General features: G+C 38.5%; 1 protein-coding gene across 1 annotated transcript in view; it reads left to right on the forward strand.

The window, feature by feature from the left end:
* The first annotated feature begins 1571 nt into the window (after window positions 1–1571).
* Window positions 1572–25082, forward strand: part of Acsf2 (Acyl-CoA synthetase family member 2) — a 30184-nt gene continuing 6673 nt past the window's right edge. The window contains exons 1-9 of the mRNA XM_071597325.1: window positions 1572–1766; window positions 6352–6580; window positions 10242–10373; window positions 15527–15747; window positions 17772–17889; window positions 18072–18167; window positions 20865–21013; window positions 21610–21799; window positions 22937–23044. Of these exons, the coding sequence (XP_071453426.1) occupies window positions 1723–1766; window positions 6352–6580; window positions 10242–10373; window positions 15527–15747; window positions 17772–17889; window positions 18072–18167; window positions 20865–21013; window positions 21610–21799; window positions 22937–23044 (1287 nt within the window). The 5' untranslated portion in view covers window positions 1572–1722. The remainder of the gene's footprint in view (window positions 1767–6351; window positions 6581–10241; window positions 10374–15526; window positions 15748–17771; window positions 17890–18071; window positions 18168–20864; window positions 21014–21609; window positions 21800–22936; window positions 23045–25082) is intronic.

The raw sequence follows: 25082 nt of genomic DNA on the forward strand, positions 1-25082 counted from the left end.
GGTCAGGAAAGAGATATGGGTGAATCTCTGAATTTTTGAATTGAATTAATACTTTAATTTTGAAAATCAACTATGCCTTACAGCCAGTTACCTGTGATTAGTGAACTAGAATAGTAGATATACCATCAACACCTTACAAAATTGTACTTCAATGAAGTCCATTGCAATTACCCATTGTTGGTGGCTATATTTATAATTGTTCCAAGTTTTATATTTAAATCTTTATCTAGATGATCCACCGGCTCCTACACACCCCTAATTCCTCCAAATATAGTATTTCAAAATATAACTTAGGATAATTAAAAATATAGCCACCGACAATGGGTACAATCCAAACCTAGTTGAAAAAATATGTCGGAAAAAGCAATAGTCATCAGTAGAACTTCCTCCTCTCAGTCCACAAAATCGAAAGATTTAAAATGGTGATCGATCCTATTCCTGGGATTTATCTCATATAAGATCTCCAATCACCAACTACCTATCTCACTCAAAGCAGCCATTTAGCCACCACCACCCCTTACTCTCTCCAAATTCATAGCTTATGGCAAAAACAAACAAGAAACATTTCTCAAATTAGGTATTTATAAACTAAAATGCGATAGTTGCAAGATTTCTTATGTTCATGAAATAAAGATAAATTTAATGACATGAGCCAATAAACACGCGAGGTGTCATAAATATCAAAACTCTAAATCCCTTATTGCAAAATACCTAATAGAATTCAAGCACAATGGCAATTTTCCCCGAAATACTGCATATCATCCCTAAAGGATTGAAATGGATGCTCTCGAGCTAATCGAGACAATAAGCCACTTGACAGACCCCAAAATAAGCCATTATAACGAGCCATTGCACCCTCAACCCTTCCCTCTCCTTTCTGAGAAACTAACCTTGAAGACAACAAAGCCAACCCTTCAACGCATCAGATCGCCCCGATCATTCCCATACCTCTCCACCCCACCCCAATGCCACGTCATAGCTACGGCATCATCACTTCCCTTACCAAAATAACCCAAACCGTGACCTTCAACATCCCACCCTTCGTCAAGCTCCAATATAACCATCCCTTCTCCTCTGTCGTAAGCGTGTCAACTGCTGCAAATAAAAGAGAATTGTACCTGGTGATGCCGCCAGTCGGTTAAACGCATTCGTTGTATCTTAAAAATAAAGTCTGTGGAAAAGCAGAAAATCTTTTAAAATGGATATTAAATACTTCTACGAAGTGGAACCTGAAACCGTAGAGTATAATTATGGAACAGTTTACAAATTGATATAATACCCAACACTGAGTTCCAATGCGTTCGAAACCGCGCCCTTCATGAAAATTACAAAGCCTTTTGCGCTCTTTCGGTTTCATCCGGCAGAGGCGTGGTTCATGACGTCCTTGACGGACCTTCTGCCGTCAGCGCTCCCAGTGGCTGGGAGAGGAAGTTACAACATACTCTCGTCCTCGAACGAAGAAATGCCGCGACTCCACTCTCTCCTCATGCTCCTCTCCGCACGCATGAGAATCTTCGCCGAGTCAAGTCTGCAATTGAAACACCTCATCGCACGCCGCCCTTACGCACGCATGCAAAACAAAGATCACTATCTGTGCCGGAACAAAAATTCTTTCCCAGTTCAACAGACGCTCGACCGACTGACGAACTTAAAGACGGAGCGGTTAGGAATTAGAATCAGCTGATCGGAGGAGAAAAAATCGTCCGCTCTCGACGAACAAGGATGGGAGCGCTCAAGTGGAGTTCGGGACTTGTGCTGCGTAGATGGTAAGTAGAGAGGATTAGTGAGAAGGCTTTAGGGAGTGGAAAGACCGCATTCCTTCGGTGAAGCTGTCGCGTATCTTGTAGGGAGAGCGTTAATGAATGTCAGATTTATTCTCCGGCATGTATGTGAGATGGGTTGAGAGGAACCTAGCTGTATTTTTTGCTAGTTCAAAGACGATCCGAAATAACAGCATTTCACAATTTCACTCGCATTGGAATAATTCAAAGAGACACGCAACCCCACCTGATGTGGTAGCCGCTACCGGCGGAGATGCGGAACTTATGCGACCTCGTAGGGGTGTTTTTGAAAGACCCGTTTCGATCGTAATGGGATCCTTTCATCGAATTCTACATCCCTTACTAACGGACGGGCAATAGATACATTTAAGATCACTTTCTATCGATTCATTAGTGACATTCGAGTCGGAAAGTAAGTTGATTAGTGCATAGGTCTTAGGAAACCTTTCAGATCACGTTGAATTGACTGATGTATATATTATGGATAAGAACAAACTCCTCTCTTTTTTTGGATGCACATTCATTTGAATTTAGTGCAAGCATAATCGAAGTATCAAAGAAATGAATTAGTATGTATACATGTAAATATTTGATCATATCATTTTCGTGCAAGTCTTTTATAGATCATTTAACATTTATTTCTGCGGCTGAAAGATGAAACTATATGAACTTTATTGTACCAGGATGATAACGTAAAATTAAACAAAACTAGTTCATTCTTTATTAAAACTTACGCTCGTATTTGAAAATTTTATTAAATTTGAATTTACCACAATTAACGAAAAGTACTACTTAAAGGTGAAACAAGATAGTGTGAGTAGCATTTCCTCAACTTCGCTCACTTCCCGGATTTTTAGTGGCTCCGTCAAGGCAGGTATTAAGCTTGTTGCAAAAAAAATGGTATCACATTATTATATATCATACAGGATCTCAAAATAGGCAGAAAAATTTCATTACAAAAATTAAAAACAAAGAAACCTAAAAAAAGAAAGTTGGGGTTTCTTCGTTCACAATTTATGTGAAATTTACTAATTATAGGCTATTCAACCACATCCTGTGCCAACAAATAATCGCCCTCAACCTCCCTACCTTGTATGAATATATTAAGTCCCTAGAGGACTTTATTTATTCATGATTAGAGGGATTTTTCCCTCCGTAACACGATGTGCTGCATATGTAATTTGTGCATCGATATTCGTGGATATGTTTGGATTACTTTCAATATTCTGAATACGCTGGAGTAGCATGACTCTCCCCTTTGTTCACATATTTGAGTTACAATTGCCCATCCTGTTTGCGAAATCACTAGAATAGGCCACTGACTTCAACTTACAGCATAGCACTGATAACTCTTTCACAAAAAGGAGAACACAAGCTAATTGTAGGTCATTTAAATCCCATTATATTTCTCCAGGGCTCACTCAATGGTCACAGCGATCGAACTTGCGTTATGTTCATATTGCGATTGCATGCATGAGTTCCTTCAAGGGATCAAAAACCTATCACTAAAGAGCATATAAAACTCACTCTAAAATACAACATCACAACTCTACAATAAACCCTTCTTCAAGCATGCATACTCCCTTTCTGCATGCCATTCAACAAGCCTATCTTATTTCTACCCTATTCTTGTTTGTCCAACGTTCTCCCCTCCATCACAGTCTTCATCATTCCATCGCCAATCAAAATGCTCTGCATCCAACTTTCCTGCCTCCTCTGGATGTTCCCTAACCATTCCCTTTTCTACCTTACCATGTACCAGCACTTCCTCGTTTGTTTCCTTACGTTACTAATACATTTCACTTGTAAACATCCATCACACCCAAATTTCAAAAGCTTCCAATCTACGTTCTTTCTTCAGCGATCATGTTTCCACACCGAACTGAACCGAGCCGAATTTCAAAGAATTTATGAGTATTTTATTAGCATCCTCATTCGACGTTCCTGTCATCAAATCCATCTTCCTTGTGAAAGTTTCATTTCTTTTTATGCCCCTACTAAATGGACTATTGTTATCCAAAGCACTTCCGTGATAGGTAAACTGCAGAACTTGCTGTGTTATATGAACTCCTATTTTTATAGTGATCCTACAATTCCTCTTTCTCGTAAACCGTATTACCTATGGTTTTTCTACATTTGTTCTAATCCCATACCAATTATACTGTCTTTCTAACGTCTTGCAACTCTATTGGCTGAATGGCTAAGTTAAACTTAATCATCTGCAAGCCCAACTGATTTTATGAATTCCTCCGCGTCTTTCATCCCTATTTCCATCTTTCGCATGCCTCTTTTACCATGTTCTTAACCTATGCGTTGAAAAGCACCAGTGATAATGGACAACCATGACAACCACTAACGCTGCCCACACCGACTCTTCATCTGCCACTGCCACTGGCATTCTGAGACATATACAGACTGCGGATAAGTACTCCTTTCTGCCCTATTTTCTGCAATACATCAATTTATTCTACCCAGTTCACTCTATCGTACATAATGCTCATTACATTCTATTCACCACTTTACTAGTACACCCATTGCTGTAGTGCCATCATGCGTGCTTCTCTCGTTTCTGAAACTGAACCAATAATCCTCAAACTAATTATCCCAAATGAATCATATAGTTTCAGGCTTAAGTTTATGGAAACTTACCATATTGAAGAGAAATGATAATTAAAAATTGTGATTTCCACTATAGTGTTTTTACTCACATTGATTATCCCTAATTAATCATTTGCCCCCCTCTTCATCTTCTCACTGATTCCTAAGTAACAACTAAGCGGGGAGCGAAACCAAGCATTGGTCTATAGCCCTCATACATGGGTATCTTTCTTTTTTTTAATTTATGGGAATTGACACTAGTCAGATGAAATATTTCGGCACGATTCCTCCCGCATAAATGCTACGAGTCAACCCATAAACACACTTCCTCCCACGTTTTCCTGAACCATTACACAGTTTCACGTGAATGTTATCCAACGTAACGGCTTTATTTGATTTAAATTCCCTAAATGTCTTTTCTATCACACCGTCGAGTAAGCCTGAACCTAAGCTAACCTTTCCTACGTCATTTCGCCTTTCTATGTCTCCAAGCCTACTGGCCTACTTTATTTACCATATAGTTCCTCTATATTCTTCCATCGCTAGAATCTTTCCTGGCTTAATTAGAAACTTTTCAGATATGTGGGATTTTTTGCAAAGATTTTCCCTTCTTACTTCCTTTCAGTAATTTCACTTTCTTTTACTGCGCACCAATTTCGCCCTCACTTTGTAAACTTTCTACATCCTCTCACTACTTCTCCCACCTCTCTTCTTCAGCCGTTTCAGTTTCTCGCCTCAATTTGTAATTCCACCCGCAGTTTTTTCTTCTAGCTAATTATTTGATGCCATTTCTCCATTTCTTCCTCTCGTCTATCTTACTACTTATTTTCTACTTACTGTTCCTAAATTTTCGTTGGCAGCTTTCGATGTCACGTGTTACCTGTTCCCATTTTTCTTCTATTGTACCCATCTTCCTGTCCTAATTCATCATTTTCTTTACAGCAGCTAGTACTCGTTCGTTTTCGTCATAGTTAATGCTTCCATATTCCATTTCCTTAACCGTGTTCCTGGTTTTATCATCTTAAATTGAAAGTTACTCTTCATAAGTACTAAATTACGAGCAATATTTTCAACAGTCCTTGGGAAACTGTGAGAAATGATTACGCTGTTTTTAAATCTGTGCTTCGCCATAACATAGGCTAACTGATATCTTTCTTAATCCCATGGCATTTTTCATGTATACCTACATAGGTCTTGGTTTTTAAGCCAAGCTTACGTTATGGTTAGGCCCAGTCCCCTTCAGAACCCTCTTTTGCTTTCTCCCCGCAGTCATTCCCTGTTCCTACACCGTAGTTCCCTTCCTCACTACCCTCTCTACATTCCCTCTCCGTCGCGTTCCAATTCCCCACCAATACCAAATGTTTCTCCCAGGAACATCCGCGATTATTGCCTCTAATTGATTCGTATACCCTGATATATGATTACTTAGTGACATGCAGAATGAATAAATACCAATTTCATTGATACAGCCTTGGCTTCTACTAATATTTTTCTATCGTTCGGCTGCTCTATGTTTACTACCTTTTTGTTCTATACTATCGTCACCCCTCATTGGCTCTCTTCCCCTATGCCAAATGACTCTATTATTATCGCTTCCATAATATTCGCTATCTTTCCATTTCACTTTGCCCTTTAATATCTATAGTTCCTATTTTCATCCCCCGCTTTATGTTTTCTAAATTATTTATCCTCAAAATTGTCCTTAATTTCAACTTCTTCAATCCTGTCTCTTCTTCTCTGCTGCTTTAGTCAATTCCACTTAGCAAGGATTTTGTGTCATGATATCACAACTATTACCACCAAAATCATGAAAACAATCACCAATCCTTCAACCTTTTTCTTCATTAGAAAAATTGTCAATAATTACATAGACATCCTTACAAAGATTCAGAGATGGACTGCCATTCATTTGATTCTTTATATAAAACATCTATTGAATCGAGAGTGAGATGGCTGCTCTTTTTGGGTGCAGGTTATCCATATCGACGACAACAGCGATCGAAAATAATGCTAAAGACAGCTATTGGCACAACCCAGGACAACAACCTCTTTCTTATAAGACGGTCGGTACTCTTTTGGACAAGGCAGCCGCCAGATGGCCGGATCGTGAGGCAGTGGTCACTCTTTGGTCAAGAATATCAAGGGAAGGGAAAGTACCAAGAGGAAGGGAGAGTATTACGTTCTCCCAGGCCAAGAATAAGGTATCTCTTAGAAGTATGATTTTTAAATAAACTCTTGCCATCTAACAAAGTTGTAAAGCAATATATTCCAATAATCTCACAACCTGGAAAACGATCTCAACTATTTAAACTCCTACTTAAGATTGATTCTACCATTTCATGCCATCTTCATTTGTACAAATATCTCATTTCTTATTTACAATTATGTTGTACAGGCGTCTCCCATATTATTCACGCGACCAATTTTCGGTTAGGAGCATATTTTATTAAGCGAATGCATCCTCTAAAAATTCGAAAGAAACAATCAAGCCATTATTAAAAGGAGTTTAAAATTAGAATTGAATTATTATTTTTAATATTAAGTTTAAAATTATATAAATATCTTCTAATCCGCAGCCATTTATTTTTCAAAAATCGATCGCTAAGTAAGTCAATACCAACCTCTTACCTTAATAATAAAATTATCATTCCTAATAAATATATACTGTATTAATGTGTGTATATATATTATATATGTGTATATATATATATACAGATATAATATATATATACATAAAACCATATATTTATATATATATATATATATATATATATATATATATATATATATATATATATATATATATATAACCATAAACACAGTAACCAACCCGAAGGTCGGTTTGGTAGGTGATGGTAGAGTTCACCCAGTACTAAGCCCAACGGCTTGTGAAATTCACACATCAGGTTACGGGGGTCAGTTCCTTTCCCTGAGCCGGTTATGGTTTCCCAGGAAGATTTGGTATCCGAAAAATCACATAGCTTGGGTGGAGCTGCAGGTGCCTATAGATTTTCCCGGGAATCGAACCCGGAACCCTCCGATCAGCAGTCCAACGCTCTAACCCCTGGACTAGCGCAACCCATATATGCATAAATAAATGTATATATATATATATATATGTATGTATGTATATATATATATATGTGTGTGTGTGTGTGAATATATATATACGAGGGTCATCCGGAAAGTAGTACCCGTTCGTGCCGCATGAAGTGCTGACGACGCGAGTAGCCGCTGGACGAGGTCAGATAGCTTCAGTGGCTTGTCTGCCTTCTCTGAGCCAAGTTGCGTGACGCTAGCATTGCCTGTGTTGTTTCTGTGATTGTTTACAATGTTTAAAAAAATTGAGAACGCCGCCAGTTGTGAAGTGAGGGCAGTGATTAAATTCCTCAATGCAAGAAACGTTCGCCCATGTGATATTCATCGCCAATTAAAGGAGGTGTATGGAGACAATGTAATGGACGAGTCGTCTGTTCGGCGGTGGTGTCGCAACTTCAACATGGGGAGGGGGAACACACACGACGATGAGCGTTCGGAGAGACCGTCTGTCATTACAGACCAACTGGTGAGCTCAGTTGACGAATTCGTGAGGAACGATCGGCGCGTCACAATTGATGACATCTGTGAGCATTTTCCCAATGTTTCTCGAACAATTGTTCATGAAATTGTTAAACACCATCTGCATTATGCAAAAATTTGTGCAAGATGGGTCCCTCGCGTATCTCAATGAGCTGGCGGCGAAGGACTATGCAGCAGGAATACAGAAACTTGTCACACGTTATGACAAATGCCTTAATTTGCTTGGAGATTATGTTGAGAAGTAGTTTAAAGTATCCTCTTTCAAATAAAATTTTTTATGTTTGTTAATATTTACTTTTGTGGCTTTATTTCACGAACGGGTACTACTTTCCGGATGACCCTCGTATGTATGTATGTATACATATATATGAGTATATATATACACATATATATGTATACATATAATACATACAAATTGCATAGATGTATACAATTTTTCCAATGATGCTCTAAATTTTGTTAACCCTTCCAAATAGCAGTTGACGTCTTTTCCCGCAAAACAGGCGTTTACATATACAGTAACCTCATCATCCGATAAACATCTCTATCCTCCAAGCAAAACTTTCAGGTTAGGAAACAGAAAAAAGTCCCTGGAGAAGACCTGATGAATAGGGTGAGTGTGAGCCAATTCGAAGCGCAATTCGTGAATATTGGCCATGGCGACCGCCTAAGTGTTAAGTGCGTTGTACGAATGGATGTTCATTCGAAAACATTTTTGGTCCAAAGTGAGCAAACGCCGCATCCAACGCTTGGATAGCTTACACATGAGCAATTCATCAGTCAACACATGAAAGACGCGTTGTTTTGATATGCTCATAGCCTCTGCTATCTCGCTAATCTTAATGCGACAGTCTTCCAGTACCATTTGGTGAACTTTTTCGATTGTATCGTTGGTTATCACAGTTTTGGCCATCCTGAACCCTGACCATCAGGTATGGTCCTATTTACATTCAGCAACCCAAAATGTTAGTGTTGTAAATGATGATATAGACTAACAGCATCCAACTTGTCTTTGATTTGCGTGCACTTTGCCTTTCAAAAACAAATATTTAATTGCAACTCGGCACTCAATATTTTCCCATTTTCACAAAAGCCCTCGCAGTGACTCATTCAAACGATTGTCGAATAATAACCGAGTGCTCAACATAGCTGTAGTTTAAGCAAGTATCTTTCACCGTATGTGCAACCCTATCCGCCAACTTATGTTGAAAAGTGACACCATCTTCATGTTGAGCTCGGAAAGTTTTCTGCTCACTCGCGTGGGTATATATATATATATATATATATATATATATATATATATATATATATATATATATATACGCACGTGAGTGGGCGAGTGAGTGAAAAATATAAATAGAAAATATGTAAAAAGACACATCTCAGAAAGTTTAAGCTTTCGGCCTTCTTCAAGTCGGACTGGAAGGTTTCAGACGGAGGGAATACGAGTGTTTGGGCGGGGGAAGCCCAGGGTGTGCTGGGGAGGACGGGAGGAAAGCGGTAAGGAATTAGTGGAGACGGTTGAGCCCGGGAATTTCAAAAGATCAGAATGCTGATATGTACGCGGATTCCTGAGTTCTCACTCCTAAATTGGTGGCTGAATCGGGTAACGATTCTAGAACGGTAAAGGGAAAACACTGGTCGAAGGAAAAGAGGGGGGTGGAATGGTAAAGGAAAAGAGGAGATTGAGGTAAAATTACAGGAGTATATATATTAATATGAGTGTGTATATACATATAATTATATAAATATGAGTTGTACATAATTAATTCAATATTTGCAAAGACGGTGATATTGTCAAAAATAATAACCCAAGACAAAATGATTACCTTCAAGTTTCTGAATTTTGATGGGATTTGTATTTGATTTTTAACACATAAGATCTGGACTACGATCTTTGACATTAATAATTAATAATGACGATTTTTGAGTCCTTAGTAGCCAACCTTATCAATTAAAACCATATTATAACTCTACGGGCCAATAAACTACTCCTTTGGAATATTCCAAGTTTCCATTCCGATGGACATCTTGTATGCCTGTATGCGCGGAGCAATTTATTACCCATGCATGAAAGGGACCACTAACAACTAATACGCTAGATTTGTAAAAATCATTTCCACTCTTGTTTTGAATGATGTTTAAACATGAGAAATGAAGTTCACCCTTGGGAAAATCCGTAAATATTTCCTCATGTAAATGCCCATTTAATTAAAGCGGCATACAGATTTTACAATAATTTTGTAATATTAACAACAACAGTACTTAATTGGCTCAATTTAGGCGGATCGACTGGCGGCCGTATTCGTGAGCCTTTTGGGGCTGAGACGAGGAGACAGACTGGCCATTTGGAGTTCCAATTGCATGGAATGGTACCTGACACAAATGGCAGCTGCTAAGGCTGGACTCATACTTGTAAGTAACTCATTTCCGATTCTAAGTCATACCTGTTAAACAATTCAGCTCATACAAAAATGAGATTGCGTCTACAGTATGAATTTTAACACACTGAAAAATAAAATATACATAATGGTATGATCAACATTAAATTCGGGTACCACTCTTCAAAAGAGAAGCCATTACCTGTTTTTTTAATAAATCGATATTGCAAGGTAAAAATTTTTAGTTCTTCGGTGTCTTAAAGCGCTCCGACTGCTCTATTAGTTGGCAAACATTGACAGAGTTACTCCAGACACGTATCGGGTCAGTATAACTTCCGCTTAATTAAAACCCATCATTACGAATTACTTTAGCTGATGATCATCTTCGGCAGCAAGATTATTAAAATGTTAAGACCAAGTTTTGCAAATCACCACAATTTCTTTTTATTTTTTGAATGCATATCAAGGTAATGGCAACTATATTCCCACAAATTTCAAATGCTCTTTTTCTACAATGTAACTAGCAATTAAAATTGTGAACATTTCAACTAGACATTACATCTGCACTTTCTCAATAAGCAGAATGATTGAATGAAGAGAGTGGAATCCCCATCACTGAGACGGGAATTTTAAACTCCATTGGCTTGTGAAAATTCGTTTAAAACGAGAAGAAACCGTACTAACGTACATGAACGAAGTAGTAGTTTTTACGGGAGGTGACCGACAGTTGAGGTTATTTGCGCCATTAGGGATTTATGGGAAAGAAGGAAGGGTGGAGAGATACCTGGAGTCGGTAGCCTACTCTTAACGAAAGGCGCCAAGGGGTCCGCAGTTTAACGTCCCATCCGACGGACGCCGTACTCACTCAAAGTGCTATCCCCAAAGCACCTAAATTAGGGATCGGAATACCACTGAAAAATATCTGCCGTGTCCAGGATTCGAACCCAGGCCTCTGGGTGGGAGGCCAGGTACATTAGGGAAAATAACGTACTTGCATGCAATTGTCGGTACACGAAGGTCTAAGTCTTAAACTGAGCAATAGGGGCAAAAAGAAATACCGACCCTGGAATATTAATAGTTAAATCAAAAGCAGCGGGGAATAATTCTGTGCAGCAATGAACAGTTCATTGCGCTTACTTTTTCCACGCAATTCCGAAGCGTGCGATAGAACGCCACTTAAAATCATGCAACGGCTGAAATCAGCTGCGACCCATAGATTCAAGTTATTAGCACAAGAGCTGCTGATTTCCCTCGAATTTTAATCCCAACTTAAAACGCATAGAGTATATCTGTCAGTTCTTTGTCGATTTTATTCTCGTTCCAATTATGCGAGAGAAAATTAGGCGTAATATCTTTTCTTTTAAAAATCATCCCAGGTATTCGGTCTATTAATGTCGGTTGTGGACGGTTCGCACGGACAATAAATGTATGTATATTTCTAATTAGGATAATCACAGAAGTACTCGACCCAACAAATAAAATACAAAAATTGTGGAAAAAAATTTTTTCACTACTCAACATAATCTCCTTTCAACACTGTTCACTTTTCCCAGCGATGTTCAATAAGCTCGATATCCATTTTTTGATAAATATTGTCTTTCTCCTCAAACTAGCCATTAACTGCCGACACCAATTTTTCATGAATGGAAAATCTTTGACCACCGAGCCATTGTTTCAAGTTTGCGAGCAGAAAAGAATCCGAGGGGGCTAAATCTGGCGAAAAGGGTGCATGAGGTTGTAATTCAAACTTTAATTCATTTATTTTGACCATTACAATAATGGATTTGTGAGCTGGTGCATTGTCTTGATGAAACCACTTTCTTCTTAGCTAAATGCGGCCGGTCGCTTTTGCTTGATTTCTTTGCTCAAACATTGCAATAAGTTCGCATAATACTCGCCGTTGATAGTTTTCCTTTTTCAAGATAGTCAATGAAAATTATCCCACGCGCATCCCAAACAATCGACGTCATGAATCCATTGTCTTGATTGTTCTTTTATTACGGGTGTGAAGTAATGGGCCCATGTTCCATCCATGGTTATGAAAAGCCGCAAAAGTTCTGCTTTGTTGCTGTGAAACTTTGCTCGACACTCAATTGAAACATCTTCACGACACTGGTGTTGCTCGAGTGTGAGCAAACGTGGTATCCATCTTGCACACAGCTGTCTCATTTCCAAATTTCCAGTTAATATGCGATGTACCGCACTTTTTGAAATGCCTACTATGTCTCATAGCTCGCGCACTTTCACTCGAAGATCATCCAGTAACACTCTGTGGATTTTCTTCGCCGTTTCTGGAGTCGTCACTTCATTTGGTCGACCAGTGCGATGCTCGTCTTGACAACTCGTACGGCCTTGTTACCCAAAATTTTACTGTTGCATACGAAGGAGCAGACTCACTCAGAGTAGAATCCAGTGCAGCTTTAATATTGGTTGGGCTGAGGCCTTTGAAATAAAAGTATTGTATCACATAACGATGACCAATTTTCTCCATTTTCACAGAAAACGTTCACTATTGATGGCTGCCAAACAAATACTTAACCACGCGGCGTCTTTAAACTTGAAACAGACGCTTCCCGGATTGCATACTCTCTACTACAATGATATTTTTCAAACAACTACCGCCATCTCCTGGTCAGGCTGGGCACTTATGGGCCTCCCCATGTATCACAACGATTCCCTTTGCTTGCCGTACGTTATTTCTTTCTTTAAATCTTGTAAGTTCTACCAGCATTCACACTGTCTAAAAACCCTATTCTCTTCCTTCTCATACTCTGCTTACTGAACATTACCGGTTCTATTAAGGCCTTCGACATCCCATCGCCTTTCAAAATTATGAGTTCAATCTTTACATTTATTGGCTAACCATAAAACCCATATTTTGGTTTAAATATTTTTAAAAATGTAAAACAATGGAATGTACCTGGAATACACATTTACAGAGTATATATCAATACAATGTGTATGCATAGATATGATATAGTGAATTCTAACTAGAAAACCGTAGATAAAATTATACCTTAGCATGGTTTTTAATATTCCCCGTTAGATTTTCATGAAGGTCCTTTTGGGGACGAATCTTACCAGGTAGCATAAATCGGAAAAATACTAATTTACTGCGTCAATGCTCATAACGGTCTCTAGCTCTTTGTGAAATAAAATATATATTATGACGGTCATAATTGCTCAGTGTACTATCTCGCCTTTGGTGATCTAGTGTTCTCAATTACTATAGCCTTTCGATGGGCAACATCGGATGATTCCATGAAGGTAGCGACCGCGCTTCCATGGCTTGGAAATAATTACACCTTGGCCCCGTGAATCTGCTAGAAAAAGTTATACCTAGCAAACCCCCTCTCCAAACCCAATCTCTTATTCAAATCCAAAATCAGACATAGAATTTTGAATTTGTGAAATGAAATATCAATAACATAAATTTGCTCCTAGCGCAAAACCGTCAATCCAATTAAGGGATTGACGGTTTTGCGCTGGGATCAAAGTCTTCCAATGCCCAATCAAATTTACCACTTTACTTGATTGTGTTCAATATTACGATAGTCGCGTTAATAATCGCATTAGGTGCGCAGTTCAATCTCCTAACAAGCATGATCAATCACTGTGATGGATGGTCATCCTACAAGTAAATCGCATCGAACACATTAGTAATTGGTGATAATGAACCTCCGACAATCTCGATCACTCGGAAAGATAAATAAGGCCATATGGCCGATTATATTGCCATTGGAAGTCTTGGGAGTTTTCGCTCGTACTAGAGCCATTTGCCGAATTCAATGCAGGCCCCCATGATCGTAGTTAAAAGTGTGTATTAATCATGACACCTAAAATTTTTAATAGGGAAGATTTCAGTCGGACAGTGGTTGTGGCAATGGATTATCCTGCCGAAGGCCGAATTCTTTACCAGGATTAGAACTATTCTTTTGTCGTGTTCTGGGTAAAGATTTAATCTTCTCGACACTTTCAAAATCCTAGAAATGAAACCAACCGTTTTCAGATGGCATCTTGAACTTTGGACATTCTGGTTTCTGGCGATAAGAGTAGAATTATGACGACACATTGTTTCCCTACCCTTAATCTTGACTTTCCCGCATATATTTATGAGATGCTCTCAAATGAGTTCAGCTGCCGTTTTCTTCCCCAGTAACAATGACGATATGACAAACAATTAAAGCAATGTTTATTTATCTTCTACCAATGTGTGCTAATTACTAATTTGATTTCAATTGATTTGACCGGCAATTCGTCCTCCGATATTTATTTCTTTGTAACTTATGGCCTGCTTTCATGCAGTTAAAAAACCATGTTTTAATCTTTATTTTTTGCTGCGAACCAAACCTTCTCACTTTTATCTAGGCATTCAACACCCCACAACTTTTCAAAATTTTGAAAGTTTTGTATTCACATTTTACCTATCCATGCTCGGTATTTTCCTGGCGAATGGGCAACATGAATCTTCACGGATTTAACGCAAGGCCAGATATTTCGCTACTGCCGTTTCGAAGGCCAACGCTCCCTCATTGGGTACCTCAATGCCCTGAACACGATGACGAGCCTTCGAAACTTCAACAGCTAAATACCTGACCAAATAGAAAACCCAGGAAGCCTTCACTGCCTGCCTATTTGAATTATTTTAAATTAGCTTTGCTTTCGAAATAATCCACGCAACCGGTGCGCATTAGTCATTCTTTCCATTTTAACTTTACTATCCTTATAGACAGCCACTATATTCCCATTCTATCTTTGGTCTGTCACTCCGCGACTCTAATTACGCGTTCAACAGTAGAGAGAGTGCAAGAAACCCTCGAGCCAAAGGTATTGGGGGCTGGCAAATTTATAGGGAACATATTAGAAAATTTATAGAGAAAATATTATCGACTTTAAAAAACTTGGAAATAATTTATACTGGTGGGCCAGCAACTAATTTTGAACACATTTTGTCAATCGCACGCGACTGAAGTACAATTCTATAATTCAGAAACAACTAGGTTTTTCTAAATAATGATTTTTTTGCAAGGAGAAAACATTTCCCCAAACCTACATAAATTAGAGATGATCGAGATCAGTAAAATGTCACTATTCACATACCACCTTCCGTCACTATCCCACTTGTTTTTTTTCATTCGGAGACTGAATTAAATAACTTTTTATCTGCTCGTCACTCTCTCTCTTGAGGTGAACGTCAACCCAGGATACTACGAAAATGAGCTTCGCTACTGCCTGAGGAAGGTGGGGGCACGGGTTCTCTTGGCGGCGGACAAACACCGCACCAGGGCGAACATGGAGGTGGTCGAGGGTATGATTCCCGAGCTGACCTCGTCAGGGCCCGGCGAACTTGGATGCGAAGACCTGCCAGTTTTGAAGTCTGTCGTCGTGATCGGCGATGAAAAATGGAAGTGAGTCATGGAGCCAATCTCTGGCGGGGATTATAAAAGGGGAAAATGAATCTCGAGTAGTTCCCTCCTTCCGCTTTTTCCCAACATTGTTAAACAGCAATTCCTCAGCTTCCGTTACCCTTTAGACAGGGCATATTTTACAAGGGTCGTATCTCTTCGAGATTGCTCGAAGGCACGCCGCCTGGGAGCGGCGGAAGAACATATGGTCAAAAGTATCGACAGGTCTCCATCAATTTGGATATTTTTCAATATCCGCATCAATCACCTAACAGCGGTTGGTACGAACCTGCCAACCTTGTGAGTTTTACAACACAGATAACGCCCCAGGTAACAGAAGCCATATCGCAGAGAAGAATTATGAACACAGCAATTAAGCCTGAGTGCGTAATAGGTTTAATTAATGGATTAGAGGCGAAGGGGTATGCATGCATTCGGTATGCATAAGTTACTCCGGGGAAACTGAATGGGACCACTAAATTAAACTTGAAATAACTGCCCGTAAATTAGCTCAGGGTGGACGGGTATATAAAAAGCTTGGCAAACCCAATATTAATGTGAAAGAGTCTTAGAACACTGTCGAAAGATTAACTTCATGGAATTCCTCCATGTCCGAAGGAATGGTAAAAAATGAAGTCTGTAATTCCACTACTCATTATATATTTTTCCCACCAATTCACAATTTGTTGATATCACAAAGGGTGATAAATAAATTATGAAATTATGGATTTTACGTTTTAAAATTCTTGGAAGTGAAAAAAAGTTACTCTCATCCTTCATTTAAAATAGGTGATTTTACCAATCCAACCTCATTATGATAGGGAGAAAATGTTTCCTGTGTGACTAATATTTATTCAGATATTCACCAATGATTTGATTCAATTGGGGCCCTAAGTAAATTTAACATATTCTACTCAATGTATTACCCCAAGTTAATTGACCATTGTATTCATCTTAAGAGATTATTTTATTTTGCTCAAATTCCAATCAAGTAACTCTTCCCACAATGAGATACCTGTCTGCTTACTTGTATCACCAACAGATATTAATGCTGATGCCCATGCTCTTTGAATTAACTATTTATGTCCACGAAGTACCTACATCTGAATATTTAATGTACCTAAATTTTAAAAAATACAGAATATAAAAATCATTCGCCTTATCTGGGATGATTTTTACACCAAAATTGTTGCATTGCAATGCACATTTAGAGGATGACTCTGCTCATAACTGTTCCAGCATCTCCCACAGTGTCTTGGAATTTTTATACAAATACTTGGAAAAGCATAGGTCTTAATCATAAAGCAAATTTTTTTTAATTCTTCACATATACAGGTAAAAACTAGCAAAAGGAATTATAGAGGGCAACTATTAAGAATTTTCCAGGAGTGGACTTGAACAATTGTATAAAACACCTAAAGCCACATTCAGGTTTACTAATAAACAAGAAAATTAAAAGAAACTGCCATATCCATTTCTAACTCAAGGGGTTGATAACACATTTATCACAATAATGCAAGCTTTCTTCTCAACAACAATTCTCCACAATTTTTCACTTCAAAGCATGTCCTTCTTCCCATGGAAAATATTATAGCCAGCTAATCATAAGTCAATGACTGCACCCGATTGGTTACAATTTAAGTGAGAAAAATCACTTAAGATTCTGAATTCTGAATAATGAGAAAAAATGTTCAACAAAGAATATGACCAAAATAGGCCTTTATGCAAAAAGCACAGCACACATTGGAGTCACATACTAAAAATGCATTTCATGATTTCAACAAGTATACTACAATGTTGACAAATTATTAATATGTTGCAAAATGAAACAAAAACTGGGACACTATATTTTATTGCTACTAGAATGGTAATCATGTGGAGTAAATGGGATCCTAATGAGGAGGTCAAAAGTCTGGAGGCATCAATCAAAATATCAGTATATATTAACTGAGATACATCACTTACTACATTGTTGAAGGGATTAATTCACCCTTGTTAATGCAAGTTAACTAAAATATCGCTTTCAGAGGTTCCTTTAACTTTGATGAATTGATGGAAAGTGTCAGCGAAAGAGAAGTGGAAGAAGTCCGTCAGTTAAGCAGAAAAATTCAGCCAGATGAAGGATGTGACATTCAGTTTACATCGGTAAGTCATTTGCTATATATGACTCATATAAATATTGCCATACTTTTTATGAGTTCACAAAGATTCATGTTATATCTGTCACTCGGAAGGATTAAATCGCTGTTTACAATCAATGAAGTTGAATTATCTGTTTAAAAATAATTCAATACAAAACTCATGTTAAGCACATCATTCTTAAACAGGGTACCACAGGAGAACCAAAAGGAGCACTTCTTAGTCATCACAATATCATCAACAATGCTGCAATTATGGGAAGGAGGGTAGGATTTGAGGAGAAGGTTAGTTGAGGTAGAGTAACAAAAATAGCCATTACGTTGAAAGGTTAACCCCGTGCTATTATTTATAAGGCCCGACATAAATAGCTGGTTTATTTTACATACATTAAATTAGTTTTATTTTGATAAATCCAATTTTGTTTATGTGGCAGAAAATCATTCAGTCTGGCCGATTGATGCTAAAACTATAATCAACAAAAGTGGTTATTGCTAGACTGTCTTCCTGGAGGTGAATAGAGAGACACTTTAATACCAATGTGAAATATTCTATTCCTTCACGGGGTTAACTGATTCACAAAAAAGAGACGATATATATATAATTGGTAAAATTCTTCAAAAACATTAGAATAAACCTGGCATATGGAAAAGGGTCCTTAAATGCCTACTCCAAAAATATTGAAATGGGGAGATGGCAAAAAGTAAACACATGGAAAACATTCACACACACTAAAAGATAGGCATTCAAATAGAGGTTAATGAAGTGAATTATGATACAATGCTCACTTTCCCAGAAGATGCCATCTTAAAAGCCCATTATCTTCCTTCGTCTACCCCATTGACCTACTGTTCTCCTTCCATCCTGCTCTCTAGCACTCCAATACATCTTACTATATCCTCAACTCATTTTTTTCTGCCTTCATAAGATTACAACCAACAACTTCCTTTACCACCACATTTAAAACTTCATTTATCTTCCTCTTGGTTCAATTAATTTATATCTTTTCTTCCCATAACTCATTTCAAAAGCCTCTAATCTATATTCATCTTCTACCCTCTCCAATAAGGTTTTTGATCCATACAGTGCTTTATGCTTAGTGCTAAAATCATTCAGCATCTAATTTGGACCTTGGCATTATTATTTAAACAGCTTTTAATGCCAGCATAGAAAATATTGAGAGAGAGATTTTACTAAATAGATAAAGAACGTACTACGGCCGAGTGCATGGAAAGAAAGAGGTAAAGTAAAGAGAGATTTTACATACTGCAAGCTTTTTACCTCGAGAGGAACGTTTTTCAACAATAGCCCAAGAAAAAACTACAGGGTCCATACAAGTATGAGGACTGGTTCCAAAAATTAAAATTTATTGTAGTTATCATTACAATTACTTAATAATCTTCAAAATATATTCCTCCTGCATTGATACACAGTTTGGCGTGTCTGCCACTTGTCAAAAGCCTGCTGAAAGTTGGTTTCCGGAATACTGTTGAAAGCCTTTGTCGTCGCCGCTTGAACTGCCTTGATGGAGTCAAATCAATATCCTTTAAGCTGCTTTTGAGCTATCCTTTGAGGTAATAACATTGTCCGGAAACTTTTATCTTCCTGGAGACAATCCAAAATTTCTTACAAAATTTCCACCTGCGTCACTTTTTGTTCCTCGCTCAAGACTTTCTGCACCAGCTTCGCACACGCTTTCCTCATCGCAAGATCCTCTGTTACAATGGTGTGGACAGTTCCAACTGAAAGGCTGGTCTCCTCACTGATAAGGGCGATGGTTAAATGCCTGTCAGAGTCCAAAACTTTTTTCACCTTGGCCACCTGAGCATCGGTTGGAGCGGTCGCCGGGCGTCCGACGTGTTGTTCATCTTTGACGAGCTCCCGGCCTTCCTTAAACATTTTGTGCTACTCAAAAACTCTTCAGTGGCTTAAGGCATCATCCCTCTAAGCCTGTTAAATGAATTCAAGAGTCTCCGACGTGGATTTCCCGAGTTAAACGCAAAACTTCACAGCGCAGCATTGCTTGACGGTGAACTCCATGCTGAAGCGACGACACCACAAACAATCACACGTCACAATAATACACCTCTGATCTCAACGCATGCCCGGAGACAATTGAACGAAAGTGCATCTGAGTGGTGGGGGACCCCTCTACCGAGCCGACCGGTCAGGCCCCTATCCACCGCTCTTTTGAGGCTACAGCAAACCAGTCACAATACTATTGTACTGACCCTGTATGAACTTATTCAATTGAAAAAGCTAAAAAAACTCACCTGACATTGGACTGCCAAACCAAAGGTTGTGATTTAGATTCCCACAAAGGTGAGTTTTCCTCCACTTAGGCCTTAGATGTTCATCATTGTCTTTAATGTGACATCTTTATTAAAAGCTTTACGTGAAGGTGAACTGAATCAATTTTACAACATCTTATTCATAAATATTTGAGCATTACTTGGAGAAATAATTGAACTATTGGGATAAATAATTATTAAACTTTCCACCTTTCATAAATATTCTTAACAAACCTTACAGTTTTAGGCTTAACTTTGTAGAAACTTTCCATTTTGGAGATCAATTAAAATTGTTTTATCACTTCCCTCCAATATTCTTAACTCATTAAGTCAGTCAGAAAGGTTGATTTTAGAAAAATTTAATTCAGTCAACCTAGAAGGTAATTCAAATATCTCTAATTATTGTTTCAATAATAATAATTTAAGGACAAATCTAGGCAGTTATTTTATTATTTTAACCTTCATATTATTTGGTAATAGGACACAATATAGGAAAGATCATTTTACAATAGCCAACTTTTGTTGGTCCTAGAATATTAAAACCAAGAATCCACATACCAAACATGGATACAAACAGGGGTAAAACAATTGTTATAGTCTCCAATTACCATAAATTAAAATTTAGAATAGGGATTAAAATCTACACATACTTGGGTAAAACAAAAGTAATTGCTGTGTATTTGATTTTCAAAGCATCATAAGATCTGCTTGCAAGTGCCTCTGTTCCACTGTTTTGGCTGCGTTGTAGGAACTATCGCCAGTCTGCACAGCGGAGCAACATTAGTGATGCCAGCATCCAACTTTGACACCAAAGCTTCCATCAGAGCTATAAGAGAAGAAAAGTGAGTCCCCTGATTCATCACCTCAATCAACTTCTCTTGCTCTGATTATTTAATATCTCTGTCTACTCAATTTTTTTTTGCTACACTCATAAAGACTGTGTTTTGGTCAACAATATACAAAATGCAAAACCGCAGAGGGAAATTTCTTCATTTTGGCATACATCAGGCAGATGGCTCCATTAAAATAACTGACATGACATCTCCTGCAGCTCTTTGGGCAATATATATCAAAATTAAATTTCCAATTTGATAAACCCCAGAGTGAAAAACTTTTAAGTGTTCTTGTTTTGTAAATTCAACTCATATGTGAGTGACTCTCAGGAAAGGAATTCCAAAAATATAATATAACACTACAATGGATATCCAAATGGATAGTGAGGCAAAATGCATATTGTTTTTCTTTAGATGCTTCAATGTTGTAGACCTAAACTTTTTTGTTTGGGCTGTCACCAGTTTTTATGCATGCCATAGTAAAAATATTTAGATAATGGAAGGCAGTCTTAAGGAATGGCCAAATACTTACCAGGATGCAGCTTTTGGTGGGTGTAATTGATTCCTCCCTGGGAGTTGCAGAGTCATTCTTCATTTTTCACTAGGTGCACAGTGATGTATGGAACACCAACAATGTATGTGGACCTCTTGGAGCAACATCAAAGAGAAGGGGAGAAGAGATTCCAGAAAGCTGATGACTGGGATGGCATTGAAGTTGCCGTGAGCGGGGGTGCACCCTGCTCCGAGCATCTCTTCCGGCAGCTAATGGAATCCTTCGGAGTGAAGCGAGTGTGTGTGAGTAGCGAACTCTAATCCCAAGACACATGCCAACTGATCAGACAGTGAAAGCAGGAAGTTGCGTGGGATTGGGATGGTGCAGTGGCTAACGCACAGGCTTCCCACCAAGAGGGCCCGGGTTCGAATCCTGGAGGTAACATATTTTGCAGTGGTATCCCAATCCTTAGTTGAGGTGCTTTGTGGAACAGCTATTGGATGGGATGTTAAATTGCTGACCCCTTGGCACCTTCCGAAAAGAGTAGGCTAATGCCGACGCTGGGTTTCTCTCCACCCTTCCTTTCCTATCCATCCCTAATGTTGCAAATGACCGACCTTAGGTGTTGGTCGCCTCTCCTAAAACTACTACTTCGAAGTTGTGGTGATTGCTATTGAAATGACACCAATACCTGACTCATTGACAGCAAATATATTCACACAGTTCGCTCGCTCCAAGATGAAACTGTGAAATTTAGGATCATGTTATGAGATGTGTAGTTATGAGTTCCAAAAATCAGCATTTCAAAATCATTCAGTATAATTTACTCCATTCCATTAAACAGTGACCAAACTTCCCAGTAATCTACTTAATACTTGATTTTATAACCCAGCTCATTTTGTACTGGCAATAAATCCCTCAAAGTATGACATTCAAACAAGGTGGAGAGGCCAGTTCCTCTCCCTGTGTCCCCTGTGACTTTTAATGAAGATGTGGTACCATCAATCATCATAACAGAACTTTTTAGGATCTTTTCACAAGCCTAAATGAGTCCACACAATTACTGGACAAAATAGTCCTGAGTTTACAGATATTTTCAATCAAAAATTGTCATTATGCAGTGCCACTCATTTAAAATCTGATTAAATTAAGGATTCTCTTTGAAAAATTTTCTCTATGAAATGACTTTGTTATTTAGCAGTAGAAAAGTTACAGATTTAATGTTTAATGATAGCATGTAACAGAGTCCTCACTTATGGATTCATTAAGCACACATTTTTCCTGCATTTTTGTGTTCTCAATAAGAAGTGCCACACAATGGATTTTGTGAACCTATTCCTCTCCATAATGCATCATTTGATTTAGATGGCATTTCAATACCATTTAATGAAAACGAAATTCAATTCTTTTTGGGATTTTATATCTTATTTTAATTTCAGTCTATATATGGAATGACGGAGACTAGCCCAATTAGCTTTCAAACTACTGCACATGACAGCGTGGACCAAATGCTGACCACTGTTGGATATGTTTCTGAACACACTGAGGTAGGTGGGTTGGCTCCCAAGATCTCATTTGCTGGCAGAACCAAAAGGAATCAACCCTAACCCATACATCCAGTTTGATTTCATTCCCACTCACCCATTTAAAAGGAGCTGTAAAAAGCCTCTGTACATACTGAGTTCCTGGTTCCATCAAAAAACTATAGATATGTTAATAATAAATTGGCTAAGCAGACGGATATTCCAAATCCATTTTAATGGAAAATAAGAAAATAATTTCTTCACTAGTGAAAAAATGAGTCCCCCAACTCAAGTAACTTTTTCATCCTTAAATAGTAATTCAAGTGGAGAGTCCAACATGGAACTTACCATTTCATTGGCTTCATGAGGAATAGCTTCCTTTGTTATTGCATTTCTCCCATAAAAATTCATTTTTTCTCTGATTACAGATTGGAGGATCCCTAATACACAATCACAGCTGTTATTCTTGGCTTTTAACTGACACACTTAGGTTTTCAAAATATTTTCACACCGTCTGCCCTCCCAAGTATGTTTGTCAATTGAATGGCCCCCAGCAGAGGATGAAATAATGAGGAGATTTTCCTTTTTTGCCCACGTCGAATGCCCCCAATGCAATTTGCCGTGCAATATCAACACATTATGGACACGTCAAATGTTTACTTGAGATTCACTTACCAAGGATGGATTACAATATAATTGTTTTTTCTACATACGGCCTTCAGATGCCAAATGCTTCCTTATATTATATCTAACTTGTTCATTCAGGTATTTACATCAATAGTCAATGTATTGAAACTTAAGTTAAAGAAAAAGTTATAAATTTGCTTGTCAGAGCAAAGGACCCAATCGGCCTAAAGACCCCAGGCATATACTGAGTCCCGTGTACCTACGGAGATGTCTACATTGGAGGGACAGGGCGGACCATCGAGACCAGGATGAAGGAACACAAAAGACACACGACTAGGGCAGTTGGAAAAATCAGCCATCGCTGAACATAGCATCACGATGGATCACTCAATTAATTCAACAGGACCAAGCTACTTGCCCATGCCGGTGGTTACTGGGACCGCATTATCAAGGGATCTATTGAAATTAGAATCGCAGGATGGAATTTCAACAGGGATTCCGGCTATTCCCTCAGCAACACATGGAAACCTGTGCTAATGGAGGTGAAAAGAGAAAGGAAAAAAGCACAATAACCCGGCGACCAATCAGGAAGCTCCTCTTCGTCGGACCAATCAGAAGTCACCTGAACCCGAGAGCACATGTATATAAGATGACCAAAAAACAGAGTGGCCCTGAGGACGATGTACAAGTCTGGCATCAAAACGTCAGCCAACATGGAACCCCTGACCCGGTGGAAGACCTGAGAAAACTTCATCAACACTTCATGTTCTTTGCAGGGCTGTATACTCAACATCTCCACAATATATCACTCTGTGATAACTATCAGTACAATAATTCTTGCTATTTCTCCACCTCACCTTTCACAGTCTAATTTCTGTAACCTGTCTCCTGGTTAGACTTTTCTACATTTGGTACTAAACTATCAGTACAATAATTCTTGCTATTTCTCCACCTCACCTTTCACAGTCTAATTTCTGTAACCTGTCTCCTGGTTAGACTTTTCTACATTTGGTACTAAACTATAGCCTAACATTTCAAGTCCCTATTTTCATGGTGGCATTCCAATACAGCAAGTTATTTTCTGCTGCTATCTAACTGGCTGTGCTTGGATATGTGGTGACAACTGCAGAGGTACATCCTGCACTTTCCAGCATGACACCGCCCCGTGGGCCAAGACCCATAGTTGCAAGGGCTCATTTTAATAAGAGTGCCCATCATAAAAACTTTAGATATATAATTGAGGTGGTTTCCAATGCCTTCCTCATTAGTGTTTTTAATGTGACACCAACACTCAAATGGCCCCCATTGGGATCTAACACCTTCGCAGCCCCCTCATTGATGAACTGGCAATGACCAGTCCTTCGGCCAATCAGACTTGGGTGACTGCATTATCATTGCCAGCACAACAGTGGGCCATCAGAACACACAAGCCCTT

Source organism: Hetaerina americana, unplaced genomic scaffold, assembly GCF_022747635.1.
Source record: "Hetaerina americana unplaced genomic scaffold, ioHetAmer1.1.p SCAF_10, whole genome shotgun sequence".
NCBI classification, from domain to species: Eukaryota; Metazoa; Arthropoda; class Insecta; order Odonata; family Calopterygidae; genus Hetaerina; species Hetaerina americana.